The sequence below is a fragment of the Schistocerca nitens genome, chromosome 5 (assembly GCF_023898315.1).
Source record: "Schistocerca nitens isolate TAMUIC-IGC-003100 chromosome 5, iqSchNite1.1, whole genome shotgun sequence".
NCBI lineage: Eukaryota > Metazoa > Arthropoda > Insecta > Orthoptera > Acrididae > Schistocerca > Schistocerca nitens.
This window is the reverse complement of record NC_064618.1, coordinates 488,264,567-488,283,868: the sequence shown is the minus strand read 5'-3', so window position 1 is coordinate 488,283,868 and position 19,302 is coordinate 488,264,567. Positions and strand designations below refer to the sequence as shown.

At 44.2% G+C, this 19,302-nt stretch overlaps 1 protein-coding gene across 1 annotated transcript in view; it reads left to right on the top strand.

Moving 5' to 3' along the window:
- The first annotated feature begins 4,873 nt into the window (after positions 1-4,873).
- Positions 4,874-19,302, top strand: part of LOC126260548 (gustatory and odorant receptor 24-like) — a 101,449-nt gene continuing 87,020 nt past the window's right edge. The window contains exon 1 of the mRNA XM_049957882.1: positions 4,874-5,048. Coding sequence (XP_049813839.1) covers positions 4,874-5,048 — 175 coding nt within the window. The remainder of the gene's footprint in view (positions 5,049-19,302) is intronic.

Genomic DNA, 19,302 nt, shown 5'->3' with positions numbered 1-19,302 from the left:
CGGATATCAAATGCGTTATTTTAAATAGGAACCCCCATTTTTATTACATATTCGTGTAGTACGCAAAGAATTATGAATGTTTTTGTTGGACCACTTTTTTCGCTTTGTGATAGATGGCGCTGTAATATTCACAAACGTATAACAACATGGTATCACGTAACATTCCGCCAGTGCGGACGGTATTTGCTTCGTGATACATTACCCGTGTTAAAATGGACCGTTTACCAATTGCGGAAAAGGTCGATATCGTGTTGATGTATAGCTATTGTGATCGAAATGCCCAACGGGGGTGTGCTATGTATGCTCCTCGGTATCCTGGACGACATCATCCAAGTGTCCGGACCGTTCACCGGATAGTTACGTTATTTAAGGAAACAGGAAGTGTTCAGCCACATGTGAAACGTCAACCACTACCTGCAACAAATGATTATGCCCAAGTAGGTGTTTTAGCTGCTGTCGCGGCTAATCCGCACATCAGTAGCAGAGAAATTGCGCGAGAGTCGGGAATCTCAAAAACATCGTTGTTGAGAATGTTACATCAACATCGAATGCACCCGTACCATATTTCTATGCACCAGGCATTGCATGGCAACGACTTTGAACGTCGTGGACAGTTCTGCCACTGAGCACAAGAGAAATTACGGGACGATTACAGATTTTTTGCACGCGTTCTATTTAGCGACGAAGCGTCATTCACCAACAGCGGCAACGTAAACCGGCATAATATGCACTATTTGGCAACGGAAAATCCACGATGGCTGCGACAAGTGGAACATCAGCGACCTTGGCGGGTTAATGTATGGTGCGGCATTATGGGAGGAAGGATAATTGGCCCCCATTTTATCGATGGCAATCTAAATGGTGATTTCCTACGTAATGTTCTACCGATGTTACTACAAGATGTTTACCTGCATGACAGAATGGCGATGTACTTCCAACATGATGCATGTCCGGCACATAGCTCGCGTGTGGTTGAAGCGGTATTGAATAGCATATTTCATGAGAAGTGGATTGGTCGTCGAAGCACCATACCATGGCCCGCACGTTCACCGGATCCGACGTCCCCGGATTTCTTTTTGTGGGGAGAGTTGCAGGATATTTGCTATCGTGATCCACCGATAACGTCTGATAACGTGCGCCAGCGCATTGTCAATGCATGTGCGAACGTTACGGAAGGTGAAATACTCGCCATTGAGAAGAATGTCGTAACACGTATTGCCAAATGCATTGTTTGACGGACATCATTTTGAGCATTTATTGCATTAATGTGGTATTTACAGGTAATTACGGTGTAACAGCATGCGTTATCAGAAATGATAAATTCCCATAGGTAGGTGAGTCACATTGGAACAACCGAAATAAAATGTTCAAACATACCTACGTTCTGTATTTTATTTTAAAAACCTACCTGTTACCAACTGTTCGTCTAAAATTGTGAGCCATTTTGAGTCGGAACAAGTAATGAGACTGACAATATTACGAGCCATGTGGCAACGCAGAGTGTTTCTACGTATGTAGACCGGTGTGTTCATTTCTTCCAGACGCTCAGTCCGAGTTTGCGACTATTACAGCGCCATCTATTACAAAGCGAAAAGATGGTCCAACTAAAACATTCATATTTCTTTACGTACTACACGAATATGTAATAAAAAATGGGGGTTCCTATTTTTAAAAAATGCAGTTGATATCCGTTTGAACTATGGCAGTACCGGCTGCGGTGGTCTCGCGGTTCTAGGCGCTCAGTCCGGAACCGCACGACTGCTACGGTCGCAGGTTCGAATCCTGCCTCGGGCATGTATGTGTGTGATGTCCTTAGGTTAGTTAGGTTTAAGTAGTTCTAAGTTCTAGTGGACTGATGACCTCAGATGTTAAGTCCCATAGTGCTCAGAGCCACCTATGGCAGCGCCATCTAGCGGGCCAACCACAGCGCAATCTGGTTTCCCCCTTCAAGCTAGACAAGTTTCGTTCTTTGTAGTTTTTTCGTTTGACGCTTATTTCATGAGATATTTGGCCCGGCCACGATCAATGGACCACCCTGTACATGTGAACATCAAATAGTACCTCGCTCGATATACCTGTACTGGTGCGCTGAATAAATTTTCTACGTTAGTCCACTTCATTTATTTGTTAATTACGTTTTGCTCCCTGCCATAGAGTAGTTACTGCTGGTACTACTGCAGGACGAGAGCAACTAATTTCCGCTGAAAACTGGTTTGAATATTCAGAATGCACACATACTTCACATTCTATAGCAAAGGGTGTTCAAGTGTCTCTGTGACGACGTAGCTTCGTTGATCTGATACGGCTACTCCACGACGGCTGTCACGCAATGCAGTACAGGGTTGATGGCGCATATCAGATTAGTCAACGAAGTTAGGGACAAGCACAGAGCACGCAATGATAATCACCACTGTGTAAACCCTACTATTTATCGAATTAAAGCAGCTTTTATCATCTTTGCGAGTCGCGTGTGAGGTGGCATTTAATGCTGTACCTTTGTCTGTGCTGCCGGCATGTTTCAAGTTACCGCTAGTAATTTCCTAGCCACTTACTTTAAAGCAAGTACTGGGCTGCTTTAACGAAAATTTATGAGGTTGGCCGATACAATTGTCAAGACGGCAACGGTTTAGCTGTCAGAGACAGGTTGGACTTGCGTTATCCTGCGTTGAGAGACCGTAATTGGAGACTTCCTTAGTGAAAAGGTAAGTCGTTCTATTATTTAAATTCAGTTAGATACCTTCTGTATACAATAATTCAGAAAAAAACATATTAATGAAATCTTTTTAAGAAAGGGTGGGAAACATTCGAAGAACAATATCCAGGCAGATTTTGTCGAATTGTTTGAGATACGTTACTGGAAGGGAGAAAGGTGACTGAATACATTTCGGTCTAGTGCTTCTAAGGCCACGATCAAACCACTAATCTAAAGGTAAATGGTCTTCATTGCTAGCGCAACCCTTCAAATGGTTGTAACGGCTGTAAAGACTTTTTTTCTCCTCGTCCCTGAAGCAGCTGCTACAATGACCGCTTCATATCGTTGCCAACAGTTAATTGGCTGATGGATTTGATTCCAGCTCTGTCTACAACAGCTGTGAGCATTGGGCATTCCAATAACGATGCTCTGTGACAAAATGCTCTGCCATTTCATAGAATTTTACCAGACATACACTACTGGCCATTAAAATTGCTACAGCAAGAAGAAATGCAGATGATATACGGGTATTCATTGGACAAATATATTATACTAGAACTGACATGTGATTACCTTTTTACGCAATTTGGGTGCATAGATCCTGAGAAATCAGGACCCAGAACAACCACCTTTGCCCGTAATAACGGCCTTGATACGCCTGGGCATTGAGTCAAACAGAGCTTGGATGGCGTGTACAGGTACAGCTGTCCATGCAGCTTCAACACGATACCACAGTTCAAGAATAGTGACTGGCGTATTGTGACGAGCCAGCTGCTCGGCCACCATTGACCAGACGTTTTCAGTTGGTGAGAGATCTAGAGAATGTGCTGGCCAGGGCAGCAGTCGAACATTTTCTGTATCCAGAAAGACCCGTACAGGACCTGCAACATGCGGTCATGCATTATCCTGCTGAAATGTAGGGTTTCGTAGGGACCGAATGAAGCGTAGAGCTACGGGTCGTAACGCATATGAAATGTAACGTCCACTGTTCAAAGTGCCGTCAATGCGAACAAGAGGTGACCGAGACGTGTAGCCAATGGCACCCCATACCATCACGCCGGGTGATACGCCAGTGTGGCGATGTCGAATACACGCTTCCAATGTGCGTTCACCGCGATGTCGCCAAACACGGATGCGACCATCATGATGCTGTAAAGAGAACCTGGATTCATCCCAAAAAATGACGTTATGCCATTCGCGCATCCAGGTTCGTCATTGAGTACACCATCACAGGCGCCCCTGTCTGTGGTTCAGCGTCAAGGGTAACCGCAGCCATGGTCTCCGAGCTGATAGTCCATGCTGCTGCAAGCGTCGTCGAACAGTTCGTGCAGATGGTTGTTGTCTTGCAAACGTCCTCATCTGTTGACTCAAGGATTGAGACGTGGCTGCATGATTCGTTACAGCCATGCGCATAAGATGCCTGTCATCTCGACTGCTAGTGATACGAGGCCGTTGGGATCCAGCATGGCGTCCCGTATAACCCTCCTGAACCCACCGATTCTATATTCTGCTAACAGTCATTGGATATCGACCAACGCGAGCAGCTATGTCGCGATAGGATAAACCGCAATCGCGATAGGCTACAATTCGACCTTTATCAAAGTCGGAAACGTGATGGTACGCATTTCTCCTCCTTACACGAGGCATCACAACAACGTTTCACCAGGAAACGCCGGCCAACTGCTGTTTGTGTATGAGAAATCGGTTGGAAACTTTCCTCATGTCAGCACGTTGTAGGTGTCGACACCGGCGCCAACCTTGTGTGAATGCTCTGAAAAGCTAATCATTTGCATATCACAGCATCTTCTTCCTGTCAGTTAAATTTCGCGTCTGTAGCACGTCATCTTTGTGGTGTAGCAATTTTAATGACCAGTAGTGTACAAAACGACCTTTGGACTGTAACACTTGGGAAGATGACTTTGGATAAGAGCAGGTCACATGTAGACTGAGACTGCTTCTAGAATCAGAGTTGCTATAGAAACATGTCCGCAATAATGAAATTTTCTGACAAATTAAATCTACATCCCACACTAGAGCTAGAACTCAAACCACTTCGACTGGGCGGCATCTTACAAAATGAGCTACCTGAACAGGAATCTACCTCATTAAAGTCAGCAGATGATGACATAAATATCTGTTGCAGTGAATCGACAGGAGACGCGGTAGACCACTGCGAGGAGGATGAGAGCCATAGCATGGGCCCCGCACTCACAGGTAACGGATATCGTGCACTGCAGCGGCGCGAGACCACAGAAGAAGAAAGCTTTCACGCCGGGGGCCTTCGCGACCGACCTCAAACCTTCTTTCACTCTGATGAGGGCGTTCGGTCTGCTGCCCCTAGAAGGCATGCATACAGGTATTGCCGCTGGCTGACCTTACTCTATTTTCTCCTTGCTTTTGCTAGCTGAACGAAGTGCTGCTTTTTTCCTCCTTTACTCATTTATTTTACTGCAAACATAGAAAGTTCTCTTGCAGCAAGTTTATACGAGGCGTGTCAGAAAAAGTAATGAGACTGACAATATTACAAGCGATCTGGCAACGCGGAGTGTTTCTACTTATGTAGACCGGTGTGTTCATCTCTTCCAGGCGCTCAGTACGAGTTTCTGCTCCCTTCAGCCATCACATTATTTTTGTGGGTGCCGTCAGTGAAGTTATGTTTTCGTTGCGTGTTACCGAAAATGGAATAGCGGAATTTAGAGCAACGTTGTGCCATCAGGTTTGACGTTAAACTTAGGGAATCCACGAATGTGGGCTTTGTAATGTTGAAACACGTTTATGGGGAACATTCCTTACCAAGAGCACAAGTTTTTCGCTGGCATAAATCAGTTTCAAAAGGTCGCGAACACGTTGAAATGAAATTAGCACAGGAAGACCTTCAACTTCAATGAACGACGAAAATGTCGAACGTGTCCTTGCTGTTTGACATCAAACTGACATTTAATAATAAGGATCATGCGTGATCTGTTAAATACTTTCACCATACATCAAATTTTGATCAAAGCTTCACATTGGAATGCAACAGGTATGTTGTGAGTTGGTGAAGTCAACGAATATGATAGTGGAAGACGTGTCTGTAGTGACAGACATCTGTACCACAGCTTGAGGTCAACGTTAGTTTGTAAGTCAACAGTTTGGTTGCGAAATGGCGGAGCCTAGAATGTGACAGCGAAAAACATGACGCTATCGTAGACTGAAGTGCGAGTTAGGTGGGAAGGCGCTTGTTTACTTGACAAATTGAATGAACATTGTAGCGAAAGATAGATTAGGTTAGAATTGTAAAAACATGTTGTGGCGACATATTGGCCCTATCGTAGCCAAAGGCCCATTTTACCTTGGAATGCAACTATTTGTTTGTGAGTTGGCGAAACCATCGAATGTGGTAGCAGAAAACGTGTCTGTAGTGGCAGTCTGTACAGGAGCGTGGCCCAAAATGTTGGGTTGGGTTGTCTGGGGGAAGAGACCAAACTGCGAATTCATCAGTCTCATCGGATTAGGGAAGGGCGGGGAAGGAAATCGGCCGTGCCCTTTCAAAGGACCCAAACCGGCATTTGCCTAGAGCGATTAAGGGAAATCACGGAAAACCTAAATCAGGATGGCCAGAAGCGGGATTGAAGCGTCGTCCTCCCGAATGCGAGTCCAGTGTGCTAAAAACTGCTCCACCTCGCTCGATACCCAAGGTATACATTACGACAGATTGCTATAGTTTTGTTGTGAGTTGGCGACGTAGAAGGGTCTGACAGCGAAAAGCGGTGGCTGCGTTTTGGTGGAATGTAACAGTTCTACATCTACATCTACATTTATACTCCGCAAGCCACCCAACGGTGTGTGGCGGAGGGCACTTCACGTGCCACTGTCATTACCTCCCTTTCCTGTTCCAGTCGCGTATGGTTCGCGGGAAGGACGAGTGTCTGAAAGCTTCCGTGCGCGCTCTAATCTCTCTAATTTTACGTTCGTGATCTCCTCGGGAGGTATAAGTAGGGGGAAGCAATATATTCGATACCTCATCCAGAAACGCACCCTCTCGAAACCTGGACAGCAAGCCACACCGCGATGCACAGCGCCTCTCTTGCAGAGTCTGCGACTTGAGTTTGCTAAACATCTCCGTAACGCTATCACGTTTACCAAATAACCCTGTGACGAAACGCGCCGCTCTTCTTTGGATCTTCTCTATCTCCTCTGTCAACCCGATCTGGTACGGATCCCACACTGATGAGTATAGGTCGAACGAGTGTTTTGTAAGCCACCTCCTTTGTTGATGGACTACATTTTCTAAGCACTCTCCCAATGAATCTCAACCTGGTACCCGCCTGACCAACAATTAATTTTATATGATCATCCCACTTCAAATCGTTCCGCACGCATACTGCCAGATATTTTACAGAAGTAACTGCTACCAGTGTTTGTTCCGCTATCATATAATCATACAATAAAGGATCCTTCTTTCTATGTATTCGCAATACATTACGTTTGTCTATGTTAAGGGACAGTTGCCACTCCCTGCACCAAGTGCCTATCCGCTGCAGATCTTCCTGCATTTCGCTACAATTTTCTAATGCTGCAACTTCTCTGTATACTACAGCATCATCTGCGAAAAGCCGCATGGAACTTCCGACACTATCTACTAGGTCATTTATATATATTGTGAAAAGCAATGGTCCCATAACACTCCCCTGTGGCACGCCAGAGGTTACCTTAACGTCTGTAGACGTCTCTCCATTGATAACAACATGCTGTGTTCTGTTTGCTAAAAACTCTTCAATCCAGCCACACAGCTGGTCTGACATTCCGTAGGCTCTTACTTTGTTTATCAGGCGACAGTGCGGAACTGTATCGAACGCCTTCCGGAAGTCAAGAAAAATAGCATCTACCTGGGAGCCTGTATCTAATATTTTCTGGGTCTAATGAACAAATAAAGCGAGTTGGGTCTCACACGATCGCTGTTTCCGGAATCCATGTTGATTACTACATAGTAGATTCTGGGTTTCCAAAAACGACATGATACTCGAGCAAAAAACATGTTCTAAAATTCTACAACAGATCGACGTCAGAGATATAGGTCTATAGTTTTGCGTATCTGCTCGACGACCCTTCTTGAAGACTGGGACTACCTGTGCTCTTTTCCAATCATTTGGAACCCTCCGTCCCTCTAGAGACTTGCGGTACACGGCTGTTAGAAGGGGGGCAAGTTCTTTCGCGTACTCTGTGTAGAATCGAATTGGTATCCCGTCAGGTCCAGTGGACTTTCCTCTGTTGAGTGATTCCAGTTGCTTTTCTATTCCTTGGACACTTATTTCGATGTCAGCCATTTTTTCGTTAGTGCGAGGATTTAGAGAAGGAACTGCAGTGCGGTCTTCCTCTGTGAAACAGCTTTGGAAAAAGGTGTTTAGTATTTCAGCTTTACGCGTGTCATCCTCTGTTTCAATGCCATCATCATCCCGGAGTGTTTGGATATGCTGTTTCGAGCCACTTACTGATTTAACGTAAGACCAGAACTTCCTAGGATTTTCTGTCAAGTCGGTACATAGAATTTTACTTTCGAATTCACTGAACGCTTCACGCATAGCCCTCCTTACGCTAACTTTGACATCGTTTAGCTTCTGTTTGTCTGAGAGGTTTTGGCTGCGTTTAAACTTAGAATGAAGCTCTCTTTGCTTTCGCAGTAGTTTCCTAACTTTGTTGTTGTACCATGGTGGGTTTTTCCCGTCCCTCACAGTTTTACTCGGCACGTACCTGTCTAAAACGAATTTTACGATTGCCTTGAACTTTTTCCATAAACACTCAACATTGTCAGTGTCGGAACAGAAATTTTCGTTTTGATCTGTTAGGTAGTCTGAAATCTGTCTTCTATTACTCTTGCTAAACAGATAAACCTTCCTCCCTTAGTCTGTGAGTTGGTGAAGAGAGGGATTGTGATAGAGAGAAACTTGTCCGTGGTGACAGATAGGTCTGTATCATAGCCGGAGATGTAGGTTACATTGCAATACAACAGTTTCTTTGTGAAATGGAGAAACCAATGAATGTGATAGCGAAAACCGTGTCCGTGGTGACACAGGTCTTGGTTAGGTTGGAATACTACAGGTTGTACCAAAATGGTGCTGAAAAACCTGACAGCTGAGCAGAGGGACAATCGAGGAGACGTTTGCGTTGATTTTCTTGAGAGGATTGTCAATGATCATGAATGGTTCAGTCGTACGGTGTTCAGAGGGTGCCTGGTTCAGTCGTGCGATCATGGGTGATGAATACTGGGTTTTTAAGTACGATACTGAGAGCAGGTGGCAAAGTTATGAGTAGCACAATGAGACATCTCGAGGAACGAGCAAATCAATCTCAAAAGAACGCTGATTTTCTTTTTTGAGAGTATGGGACAAACTGCGAACCAAGCGTTTAACAAAGATGTTTTGAAAGGATCAGGAGAAGGGTGAATCGAATGAGACCAGACACTGCAGACAAGTGGCTGCTGCATCGTGACTACAAGGTATTCCAGTTGTTTCACAGCCCCCCTATTCACCTGGTCGGAGAATTTGTGACTTTTTTATTTTCTCGAATTTGAAAAATGTCTTAAAAGGACGTCATTTTGGTAATATGGAGAACATTCAAAAGAATATGACCAACATGTCAGAAGCCCTACGATTTTCGTGCATAAAAACCTGTCTCATTATTTTTCTTATACACTTGTATTTCATTGATAAGTGAACCAGCCAAAAAAAATTGTCATCCCCAGTAACCATCGCCTTAATACCGTGTAACAGCTCCTCTAGACTCGATAATGGCTCTGAGCGCTATGGGACTTAACTTCTGATGTCATCAGTCCCCTAGAACTTAGAACTACTTAAACCTAACTAACCTAAGGACATCTCACACATCCATGCCCGAGGCAGGATTCGAACCTGCGACCGTAGCGGTCGCGCGGTACCAGACTGTAGCGCCTAAAACCGCTCGGCCACCTCGGCCGGCACTCGATAATGGTCTCAGTTCGATGAGGAAGAGAGTCCACAAGTTTCTTTAGTTACATCGTATCCAGTTGAATCCAGTTATGATGATTAGATCCAGTAGAGCTACCAAACAGCCGGAATGTTGAGTGCTACATTTCATTCAGCACTAAAAATAGTCTCAAAGATTTTTTGTGGGATTAAGATCGAATGATTTAGTGCGTTAGTCGAGGTGCGACAGTGTGGCTGAGCATTCGTCAAACCATGAGCGTATGAGTGTTGCTTATGCTCACAGCAGTTAATATCTTGAAAGACAGAAGTGTCCACAACGTACTCATTGCGAAGAGCGTGTAAACTACACTGTGGACTATTTCATCTTTATTTGTGCCCTGGTTATTAAATAATACCCCAAAGTATTTTGCCTTTTCCACAGCTACAATTACTTCTCGACCTACCTCCAAATTATTTATTTTCCCCATTCTAGCGACCTAGTACACTTCTTCACTTTTATCTTCTGTTCAGCGTTACGTCATTCTTCTTTAAGCTTCCCTTTCATGTAGCTCATATCATCTTAACCCTCTGGTAGTACAGTCCTGTCATTTGCAAATTACAGGCTAAATATCTTTTTCTCGCCATACTGTCACTCTCACGAGCTGAAACTTTCTATGCTAGGACTGCAGGACTGATCCAGCTTCAAGAGGGTCGGTGACATCCCTGACACAGGCTTTTATTCACCTCGAATTCTTCTGTCCAGCTATTCCCAATCTGTTCTCCCTGTGTTATTTTCGTGTAATTTCTTAACAGCCACTAGCAGACTTTGATCCAACTGTAACTCTTTCAATTCTTCTCACATTTTTTGTGGGTACCGTATCATATGCTTTTCTCTCTGCTCGTAGTCCTGCTTCATATTCGCGGTAACCAGAATGAGTAGTCCCAAATCGCGGTACGAAAAAACCCCAAAACTTCATCGAACCATCTGTGGCCTGAACTACAACCAACAACACATTATAGGTTAGACGCGTCGTAGCCCCGTCAGTGCACTTGACAACTTGCATCATATGAAAAGAGATAAAATTAGGACTCGTCGGACTGCAATACACACTTCCAGTCAGCTATTGTCCATTTTCTGCGTTGTCTGGCCATTAAGGACGTGCAGCATGATATGTAACTATGAGCAATGGGCCCTTATAGAGGTACCCAACTCCGAAGGTCCATTGCAGGAAGTTCCCTCTGATACATTCGCTCGGAAACTGAGATGGACCCGTGTTCACTGACAACAGCAATTCCTCAAAAATTGGAAATCGATCGTCACGAAGCATCACATTCGTCTCTGTCCCCTGTTCGTTAGGATCTGCGAGTCTGAAATTATTCCTTATAGGAACGCTGCACAGTCCGCGTTGATATATCAACAATTCGGGCAACTTTATGTACGGTATGGTCCTGGACACATCGAAATACAAGGGCCCCTTTTTGCCATTCTGTCGCGTCTCCACGTCCACCAGTGGTATTTCACTGATTCCATACAACCAATACTTCACTGCCATCAGTTGTATCTGCGATGGCGGGTTAGATGACGGCCCGGTAATGGTTGTGCACAATGTACAGAGCTCCAAAGCGATCCGGGGTGGCCGAGCGGTTCTAGGCGCTTTAGTCCGGAACCGCGCTACTGCTACGGTCGCAGGTTCGAATCCTAACTGGGGCATGGATGTTTGTGACGTCCTTAGGTTAGTTAGGTTTAAGTAGTTCTAAGTTCTAGGGGACTCATGATCTCAGATGTTAAGTCCCAAAGTGCTCAGAGCCATTTGAACCAAAATTTCATATTTGTAGCATTTTCTTAATTAATTTTACTTCAAATGTTATTTCTTCCACAAATAATTACTACACAACAATGAAATTATTTCAGTGAATATTTAATACTGAGCGACTGCCCTCTCCGGAGCATCGCAGCAGACACTTCCAGCCTCTGGCGCGCTACTCCCGCCACTCCCCGAACAAAAACTGCCCACCATTGCACTGCCTCAGCGATATGTAATCGATGTATCGCTTATGCCCTTTAATATGTTAAAATTTACAATTTTCTTTATATGTACCTTTTTCATGATAAAGACGATAAATTCATTACATGCTTCTGTGAAAGCGCAAACGGGGTGAAAAAGCACAAGCTTTGTACTGTTTCTATTAAAAAGTAACAGTAGATGAATTTCCTTGGGAGTAAATAGATGTGAATATACAGGGTGGTCAGAAACTCTCTGAAAAGCTTTTAAGGGCAACTTGTGCTGAGTAATAACAGCCCAGAAAAAAATTCAATACGTTGCGCCGTTTCCGGCTTAATTGGCATTGAAGTCAGGCAATCAGGCTGTTGTGCGCGCAAATTCAAGCGGCTCGTCAGATGCAAATACTGTCAATTGTTCTCATAGCGTAGATGATGGTCCACGAGACTGCTCAGCCTTTGGCTCGGGTCCAATCTTTACTACAGCCTCATGTCCAACTTTTGTATCTCTCTCTTGTTCGGTTTTAGGAAACCAAGTGAAGACCACGTTTGGCGGGCCGTCTGTATTTGCTTCTGCAACGATCTGATTGGCCAGCTTCAATACTAATTCATTCTGAAACGGTGCAACGTATCGGTTTATTTTTACAATTCTTCAACAACCTTAGAAGCTCTCTGGACTGTTTTTGACAACGCTGAGTACCAATTATGCTGACAAACATCACAAATGTACGACAGACTTAATTATTCTCGTTGCTTACGTTCATTACTATGGCTGTAATCGCATGGCTGATGTGTCTGACGTATCACTGCTATTTTAGCGGTTTTTGATGTGTTGTTGTTGTGGTCTTCAGTCCTGAGACTGGTTTGATGCAGCTCTCCATCCTACTCTATCCTGTGCAAGCTTCTTCATCTCCCAGTAACTACTGCAACCTACATCCTTCTGAATCTGCTTAGTGTATTCATCTTGGTCTCCCCCTACGATTTTTACCCTCCACGCTGCCCTCCAATACTAAATTGGTGATCCCTTGATGCCTCAGAACATGTCCTACCAACCGATCCCTTCTTCTGGTCAAGTTGTGCCACAAACTCCTCTTCTCCCCAATCCTATTCAGTACCTCTTCATTAGTTATGTGATCTACCCATCTAATCTTCAGCATTCTTCTGTAGCACCACATTTCCAAAGTTTCTTGTCCAAACTATTTATCGTCCACGTTTAACTTCCATACATGGCTAACCTCCATAAAAATACTTTCAGAAACGACTTCCTGACACTTAAATCTATACTTGATGTTAACAAATTTCTCTTCTTCAGAAACGCTTTCCTTGCCATTGCCGGTCTACATTTCATATCCACTCTACTTCTACCATCGTGAGTTATTTTCCTCCCCAAATAGCAAAACTCATTTACTACTTTAAGCGTATAATTTCCTAATCTAATTCCCGCAGCATCACCTGATTTAATTCGCCTACATTCCATTATCCTCGTTTTGCATTTGTTGATGTTCATGATGTTCATCTTATATCCTCCTTTCAAGACACTGTCCATTCCATTCAGCTGCTCTTCCAGGTCCTCTGCTGTCTCTGACAGAATTACAATGTCATCGGCGAACCTCAAAGTTTTTATTTCTTCTCCATGGATTTTAATTCCTACTCCAAATTTTTCTTTTGTTTTCTTTACTGCTTGCTCAATGTAAAGATTGAATAACAGCGGGGATAGGCTACAACCCTGTCTCACTCCCTTCCCAACCACTGCTTTCCTTTCATGCCCCTCGACTCTTATAACTGCCATCTGGTTTCTGTACAAATTGTAAATAGCCTTTCGCTCCCTGTATTTTACCCCTGCCACCTTTATAATTTGAAAGAGAGTATTCCAGTCAACATTGTCAAAAGTTCTCTCTAAGTCTACAAATGCTAGAAACGTAGGTTTCCCTTTCCTTAATCTTTCTTCTAAGATATGTCGTTAGGTCAGTATTGCCTCACGTGTTCCAGTATTTCTACGGAATCCAAACTGATCGTCCCCAAGGTCGGCTTCTACTAGTTTTTCCATTCGTCTGTAAAGAATTTGTGTTAGTATTTTGTAGCTGTGACTTATTAAACTGATAGTTCGGTAATTCTCACATCTGTCAACACCTGCTTTCTTTGTGATAGGAATTATTATATTCTTCTTGAAGTCTGAGGGTATTTCGCCTGTTTCATACATCTTGCTCACCAGATGGTAGAGTTTTGTCATGACTGGCTCTCCCAAGGCCATCAGTAGTTCTAATGGAATGTTGTCTACTCCCGGGGCCTTGTTTCGACTCAGGTCTTTCAGTGCTCTGTCAAACTCTTCACGCAGTATCGTATCTCCCATTTCATCTTCATCTACATCCTCTTCCATTTCCATAATATTGTCCTCAAGTACATCGCCCTTATGTAGACCCTCTATATAATCCTTCCACCTTTCTGATTTCCCTTCTTTGCTTAGAACTGGGTTTCCATCTGAGCTCTTGATGTTCATACAAGTGGTTCTCTTATCTGCAAAGGTCTCATTAATTTTCCTGTAGGCAGTATCTATCTTACCCCTAGTGAGATAAGCTTCTACATCCTTACATTTGTCCTCTAGCCATCCCTGCTTAGCCATTTTGCACTTCCTGTCGATCTCATTTTTGAGACGTTTGTATTCCTTTTTGCCTGCTTCATGTACTGCATTTTTATAATTTGTCCTTTCATCAATTAAATTCAATATTTCTTCAGTTACCCAAGGATTTCTACTAGCCCTCGTCTTTTTACCTACTTGATCCTCTGCTGCCTTCACTACTTCATCCCTTAAAGCTACCCATTCTTCTTCTACTGTATTTCTTTCCCCCATTCCTGTTAATTGTTCCCTTATACTCTCCCTGAAACTCTGTACAACCTCTGGTTCTTTCAGTTTATCCAGGTCCCATCTCCTTAAATTCCCACCTTTTTGCAGTTTCTTCAGTTTTAATCTACAGGTCATAACCAATAGATTGTGGTCAGAGTCCACATCTGCCCCTGGAAATGTCTTACAATTTAAAACCTGGTTCCTAAATCTCTGTCTTACCACTATATAATCTATCTGATACCTTTTAGTATCTCCAGGGTTCTTCCATGTATACAACCTTCTATCATGATTCTTAAACCAAGTGTTAGCTATGATTAAGTTGTGCTCTGTGCAAAATTCTACCAGGCGGCTTCCTCTTTCAATTCTTAGCCCCAATCCATATTCACCTACTACGTTTCCTTCTCTCCCTTTTCCTACACTCGAATTCCAGTCACCCATGACTATTAAATTTTCGTCTCCCTTCACTATCTGAATAATTTCTTTTATTTCATCATACATTTCTTCAATTTCTTCGTCATCTGCAGAGGTAATTGGCATATAAACTTGTACTACTGTAGTAGGTGTGGGCTTCGTATCTATCTTGGCCACAATAATGCGTTCACTAAGCTGTTTGTAGTAGCTTACCCGCCTTCCTATTTTCCTATTCATTATTAAACCTACTCTTGCATTACCCCTATTTGACTTTGTGTTTATAACCCTGTAGTCACCTGACCAGAAGTCTTGTTCCTCCTGCCACCGAACTTCACTAATTCCCACTATATCTAACTTTAACCTATCCATTTCCCTTTTCAAATTTTCTAACCTACCTGCCCGATTAAGGGACCTGACATTCCACACTCCGATCCGTAGAACGCCAGTTTCCTTTCTCCTGATAACGACATCCACTTGAGTAGTCCCCGCCCGGAGATCCGAATGGGGGACTATTTTACCTCCGGAATATTTTACCCAAGAGGACGCCATCATCATTTAATCATACAGTAAAGCTCCATGCCCTCGGGAAAAATTACGGCCGTAGTTTCCCCTTGCTTTCAGCCGTTCGCAGTACCAGCACAGCAAGGCCGTTTTGGTTATTGTAACAAGGCCAGATCAGTCAATCATCCAGACTGTTGCCCTTGCAACTACTGAAAAGGCTGCTGCCCCTCTTCAGGAACCACACGTTTGTCTGGCCTCTCAACAGATACCCCTCCGTTGTGGTTGTACCTACGGTGCGTGTATCTGTATCGCTGAGGCACGCAAGGCTCCCCACCAACGGCAAGGTCCATGGTTCATGGGGGGGGGTGGGGGGGGGGGGTGGGGGGGTTTGATGTAACAACCAATAAACGAAAATCGTTGTCCCACGATCATCCTAACTGCCCTCTAACAAACTGAAAGCTGGTAGTCCAGGATTCGGTTACGACTGTGGACGGGGCCATAATCAGTTACTATTGGTTGCTTTTTGCAATTACACACATTTAATTTAAAACGGTTATTTCAGACTCAGCAATAAATAAAGATATCACACGTTATTAATGAAAGAATGAAAGAATAAACAACTGTGTAGAGCACTTGCTCGCGAAAGGCAAAGATCCCGAGTTCGAGCGTCGGTCCAGCACACAGTTTTAATCTACTACGAAGTTTCATAAACGGCGCAAACTCCACTGTAGAGTGAAAATCTCGTTCTGGAAACATCCCCCAGGCTGTGGCTAAGCCATGTCTCCGCAATATCCTTTCTTTCAGGAGTGTTAGATCTGCAAGGTTCGCAGGAGAGCTTCTGTAAAGTTTGGATGGTAGGAGCCGAGGTACTGGCAGAAGTGAGGCTGTGAGGAGGGGGCGTAAGTCGTGCTTGGGTAGCTCAGATGGTAGAGCACTTGCCCGCGAAAGGCAAAGGTCCCGAGTCCGAGTGTCGGTTCGGCACACAGTGTTAATCTGCCAGGAAGTTTCATATCAGAGCACACTCCACTGCAGAGTGAAAATCTCATTCTGGAAACTATGCAATTAATAGTGCTTTTAGTGCGTCACAATTTACCAAGTGAGCATAAGTGCAGACACAGCAAATAACGTTTTAAAAACGAGCCAATGTGATCCCAATTAGAATATTAAGGCAAGTAACCAAAGTCACGGCTGAAGGCCTTTAACGCCAAGAAAGGCAGTTATAAAAAAAAATTAACAAACACACTGTCAAACAGCAATGCAGTAGCGTAGTCTAATTAAAAAAAACAGTCAACTGATCACCAAATGGGTGAGACTAAATGATGATAAACTTGGCAGCACATCATGTAAACCTGCTGTAACGCCAAGAATGGCAATTATATAAAAAATTTAGTAACATACAATAAAACAGCAAATAAAATAATAAAACACAAGAGCCAGTCACAGGCGGTGCACCAGGAATCGACCTCTGAATAGGTAGGGCAAAAAGCACTTTCGCGAGCGATGAGATCGGCAGCCAAGAGTTGCATTCACTTCACAAGATGGTAACTCAGACTAGTGGCAGTCTAACGAATGACTAATGATAATCTTGCTGAGGCTACCTGACGTCCAATAGACCAAATACAAAGATGTAAAAATACGCCAAAGCTAGAACCGGCGGTCTGGGCTCTGTCTGCAGAATAATGTGCTTACAGCACCCGGAACGAGAAAGGAATAACTAGCAGCAGAGCAGAAGAATCGCCAACCAACCTACAATCAAGAAAACTGTCAAACTACATGCCCACCGGACAGCAGCGGCAAGGCGAAGAAACGTACACTGCTATTACATACACTAACCCCCCAGGGTAGGTTCAAAATGGCTCTCAGCACCATGGGACTTAACATCTGAGGTCATCAGTCCCCTAGAACTTTAGAACTACTTAAACCTAACTAACCTAAGGACATCACACACATCCATGCCCGAGGCAGGATGAGAACCTGCGACCGTAGCCCCAGGGTAGGTAACTGGGGCGTTAACGGCCATGAGGCAGGAAAAATACCGCTGGTTGAACTTAACAAATAGTAACAAACTGAACACAATAAATAGTAATTAGAACTCCAAGATGGCTAATCAGATCCACCTTCCCCAAACATTCCACTTGCTGCTCTTTGCCTCGGCAACACTATGAGCAGCAACATGAATCCAAGTCACTGAAGAATCACAAGATCTCACAGTGGTGGAGGTTTCTCTACTTGAATCCAAATGCACTCAACTTACAGCTTGCAGGATCCGGTTTGCGACGACGTCGTGCACCCTCGTGACCATAGGCCTTCGATCTGGCAGTCCATGCGCGCCGCCAGCGGTCCTGGCGTGTTCGCGCACTGTGCAGACCTGACTCCTCCTAAGTCCCCAACCGAACTGCACACTTACACCACCCAGAAGAACCACGACGTCGCCCCAAAGAGAGGGCCACAGTTACTACATATCGATAACCGCCGCTGCTGCCACTAGCTGACAGGCAACGTTTGGGACATCAAGTGGCGCCAGTCAACACGAGAAAAAGACAAACAACCGCAATCGTGTCAACTAAACGTTATGGTCTGTCCTACAACAGAGGACGAAAACCTACAAACAGCACCAACGCGAGCTGCAGCATGGCTCACAAACTTTATTTTATGTGATTAAATTGTGTGTATATTCACATCCATTGCTCCTACTTTACTGCAGTTATCTTTCCTTACGCGCACTTCAATAAATGCCTACAAGTGCTTCGCATACGTCACTGCCGAAATCACAAACTGACTGAAATACAGCAGCAATTCAAATGCGTAACAGTTGAGTAAACGTATACAGTTCCTAATAACCAAACTCCAAATTCTAGCTTTCTTGTCATTATGTTGCTCGTCAGTTGTTAGTAATTGTAATGAGAAACTGGCGAAAAGCTTCAACCGAGAAAGTTTTGGAATAATGATAAGGAGGGGCGTAGCTGCAATTCAGTGCTTCACACTTGCGTGCAAGTGCTTTTCCTACACTATACTGCTTGCATCGACAAAACCAACGCGCTTGCCATGCAAATTAATTCTGTCTCAATACCACAGTTCTTCGTCGTACCTGTGACTAGTGTTGCAACGAGCATAACGTGTGTGGTGATTGTTAGCGCCAGGAAAACGATAACACATCGTTCCTAAGGCCGACAAGCAACACTCGTTCCCTCGTATGTTCTTCTGTTCCCTCCAGCGTAAAGGCTTGTTCTCGAGTATAAGCGAATTGTAGTGAAGGCTGAAGAATTGTCTGGGAATGCTGGTTCGCTTATCTTCGTTTTTCATTCACTCCGGTGTATATGACGCTTCACAGGCACATCACTTTTGAGTGGTTAATATGTGGAGAAAGACAGTCTCTAAACCGGAGATTTTTGCTGGGAAATTTATTACGAGTGTAGTTCAGTACCTGGAGTTACATCCTAATCGTCTTTATGTTGACGGTACTACGTAAGCGCTAGTCAGCCGCTAGATGGCACGGTTCTGTTTGCTTCGGGCAGGTTTCAGCGTTGTGACCTCAGTCCGCTTTGCACCACAGAACACTAGAATATCAGAAGTGCAAGGTCCGTGTTACGTCGTGGAAATAGAACGACATGAGCGCTCCAGGTGGCTTCGCAGTGAAGTCTGAGTACGAGAAATATGGTGCAAAAATTCGGATTGTTGGTTTTCGAAATACTAGGATAATTTTTTCAAGCTCGTATTCTACTTGATTTTTGATCATCCGTAATACTGAGTGGGTCAAATGATCGCTCCCTCTCTCCATCTCCACACCCTCCATCTCCTTTCCCAACACAACTTCCACCGTCTACCGCTCCCGGATGATGAGCTTCGCCCTGACATCTACCCTTCCTACCAACTCTAACCCCCTCTTCCTGCCTCCTCCTCAGGGCTCCCTCTCCTCCCCCTCCCTCCTTCTGAGCGG